This window comes from Vombatus ursinus, unplaced genomic scaffold (assembly GCF_900497805.2).
Source record: "Vombatus ursinus unplaced genomic scaffold, bare-nosed wombat genome assembly UNPS02014820.1, whole genome shotgun sequence".
Taxonomy (NCBI): Eukaryota; Metazoa; Chordata; class Mammalia; order Diprotodontia; family Vombatidae; genus Vombatus; species Vombatus ursinus.
In genome coordinates, this window is record NW_020954598.1 from 4,309,925 (window position 1) to 4,312,779 (window position 2,855).

At 54.1% G+C, this 2,855-nt stretch overlaps 1 protein-coding gene across 1 annotated transcript in view; it reads left to right on the forward strand.

Moving 5' to 3' along the window:
• The first annotated feature begins 1,004 nt into the window (after positions 1–1,004).
• Positions 1,005–2,855, forward strand: part of VOPP1 (VOPP1, WBP1/VOPP1 family member) — a 193,663-nt gene continuing 191,812 nt past the window's right edge. Inside the window, exon 1 of the mRNA XM_027837076.1 lies at positions 1,005–1,372. Within this exon, the coding sequence (XP_027692877.1) occupies positions 1,316–1,372 (57 nt within the window). The 5' untranslated portion in view covers positions 1,005–1,315. The remainder of the gene's footprint in view (positions 1,373–2,855) is intronic.

Genomic DNA, 2,855 nt, shown 5'->3' on the forward strand with positions numbered 1-2,855 from the left:
ATAAATGGTCAATTAAGTTTCCAAAAACCTTACTCTAGTAAGTACTTATGGACTCCAATAGCTAAATCAAAGAAAGGGGATATTGGTGTCCTAAGGGACAGCACCCATATGAACTACACCTGTCCATCTCCATACTCCTAATCTTGGCTTTCGTTATGGCTTTCTTCTGCTGCGTTCACCCCATACACCGATGGGGACTTGAGACGTATGTATTCCATTGCTTACAGTAGGAGATAAGGTGGGGGGAGAGGTCGGGAAGTATGACCTCCCCCGGTATAACTAAGGGAGGCGCGATGCTAAGGAATCCTTGCCACTCCCTATTTCTTCTGCCTCCTCTGTTCATTTCATTCTCGCGCTGGTAGGGGGGTGGGTGGGATAGGGGCTATCCTGCCCTTCAGAGGCCTACTATTCCTTGCTTATGGGGGGGGGGGCTGCTTTCCCTAACCATTGGCTCACCTCCCCAGCTCTTCTCCAGTTAGTTTCCGCCCCCTCCCTTCCTGGACCAAGCTTCTTCGTCCTTCACCCTCTTGTGTCCCTCAGCTCGGGCCTCCTTCACCTTCGCCCCTTGAGTTCCCGTCAGTCCCCTCCAACGTTCCCTATCCGGGAACAGGGGCGCAGGGTGCGCTCGGTGCGGGGGTGGGGGAAGGAGACTGCCTCACCATCCCCCATCCCAGCCTTGCCCTGGGAGTGAGTGTCTTGGCAGCCGCGAGCTCTCCCCGCGCGGGATCCCCAGTGTGCGGGCTCCGGGCTCCGGGCTCCGGGCTCCGGGCTCCGGGCTCCGGCCTCGCGCGCCCGGGCGCGCCCACATTTCCCTCTGCCGTCCGTCATGCCAGCCGGCTCCCCGGCTTGAGCCCGCGGGAGGGGGGAGAAGCAGCGAGCGGCCCGGCTCTCCGCCTCCGCCTCCTTCCTGAACCGTGCACGCCCACTGCGTGTGTGTGCGAGTGTGTGTGTGTGTGTCTGTTTGTGTGTGTGAGAGAGAGAGAGAGCCAGCGCACACACACATACACACACGCACGCGCGCGCTCGCGGGGCGGGGAAGCCTGCATCTGCTAGGAGAGCGGAGCGGCGTCGGTCACTCCCAGGACTTCGCTCCGTTCCCGGGCTCTCCTTGGGCTCCGGCTCCCGAGGGCGGCGCGCCCTGAGGCACGCAGGCGGCTCCCAGGCTTGCTCCCACCCACCGTCCCTCCTCCCCTCTGGGGACAGGATGAGGGGGCTCGTTCCGCTGACAGCTCGCCAGCGTTTCTGAAACCGGAGGACGGAGGGGAGAGCCGCACGCCCTTTCTCCTGCCGCCGGGACCGGAGCAGAGAAGGAGCCATGAAGCCCGCTCCGTGGAGGATCCTCCTCTCGCTGCTGCTGTGGCTTCTGCTGGAGGTAGGGGCTGGGGATTGGGGCTGCCCGATAACCTTCGCAGATGTGTCCTGGAAAAGCAAACAATAAGCCAGAACTGAGCGGTGGCATGGCAAGTTCGGGGACCGGCTGCCTGCTTCGCCGATCGTCTGGGACAACCCCACCCCGAGGACACCAGGGCGTTGGTTTGGAAACCGGGGCTCACCGGAGGCACCTATATCTAGATGCATGTATGCCAGCCACTCTATAGGCTAGCTTAGAGTCTCTGCTGATGCCTGACTCTTTCCCCGACTCCTCTCTCCTCCCCTGTAGCCATCCACCTCTTGGCTGGAAATTCTGCTTTATTTGGGTTTCTCCTCTCCTGTGCGGAGGAATCAGGAACCTTTTTGGAAAGGAAAAATCTGGCTGGAGCTAGCCTAGGAATGAGTATTTTGAGCTGGGAAGGTGAATAGAAAGAGAAAGGCCTTCTCTTACCTAGAGATTGTAGGGGGGAAAAACTACTATCCCTCCCAGAGACATCCCAGGGAACAATCTTGTGGATAAGGTTATTAGGAAGTCCTCTTCCTATTGAAACTGACGTGCCCTGAATTTCGTCTGGGCTCTGTGCGGTTAGTTCACCTTGGGCTCTAGTGGAACAGGTGTACATTTAGAGAATTTCAAGGAGATTCTGCTAACATATCTCCGTTGAAAGTAAGAGGGGGAACCCCCCCCCCCCCCACTAACCAACTCTGCGTACCTATTAAAAAGGAAAGCTGCCAGTTTGAGAATGTGGCCAGAAACCGGCACAGAAATAGAAAAAGGCTTGTTGCTCTGTGGAAATTGACTCACTTAAGTAGTGAACATATTGAGCCGCGTTCCTTTTCTTGGAACGGATTGAGGTTGTAAGCTTCCTAGCTAAATCTGATAAGGCCTGCGCACAGATTGAAGTTAGGGCTGGCTTGGAAGTTGGATCCCTGTTTGGACACCTGCCCATTTGTTGGAGTGTGTTCTCTAAAGTGGGCAGGAGCCAGAACTCGGTAGGGATGGAGTGTCTGAATTAGGACTGCTGAATTAACTTTGTTCTCAGCTTCAGTCATTTCAGATGAAGCCGTAGTTAACATCTAAACTCAAACGGAATGGGAAATGAGGGGCACCCTAACTCTTATTGTATTCTGTACTGTAAAGCATTTCAGGAAAATTGCAAAAACTTTTCTGCTTTTTGTGAGGGTCTGAGTTCATTCTGCAAAGGACTAGCTTTTTCCCTCCTTTCTCCCTTATAAAATAATATTTTTGTATTTTGAGAGTAAATCTTAGTTCTCATGAAAAGACTAGTCCATCTGGTTTAAACCAGGCAGGTTGCCATAAAAGTTTCTCCCACAGAGCTCTGACAGCATGCTCCTGCTTCTTTCTTATTAAAGACTTCCCTGTTTTGTTTTGGTTTTGGTAGAGAAAATGCCCTCCTGGCTTATTTTATTTTTAAATCACCGTGTGTGTGTGTGTGTGTGTGTGTGTGTGTGTGTGTGTGTGT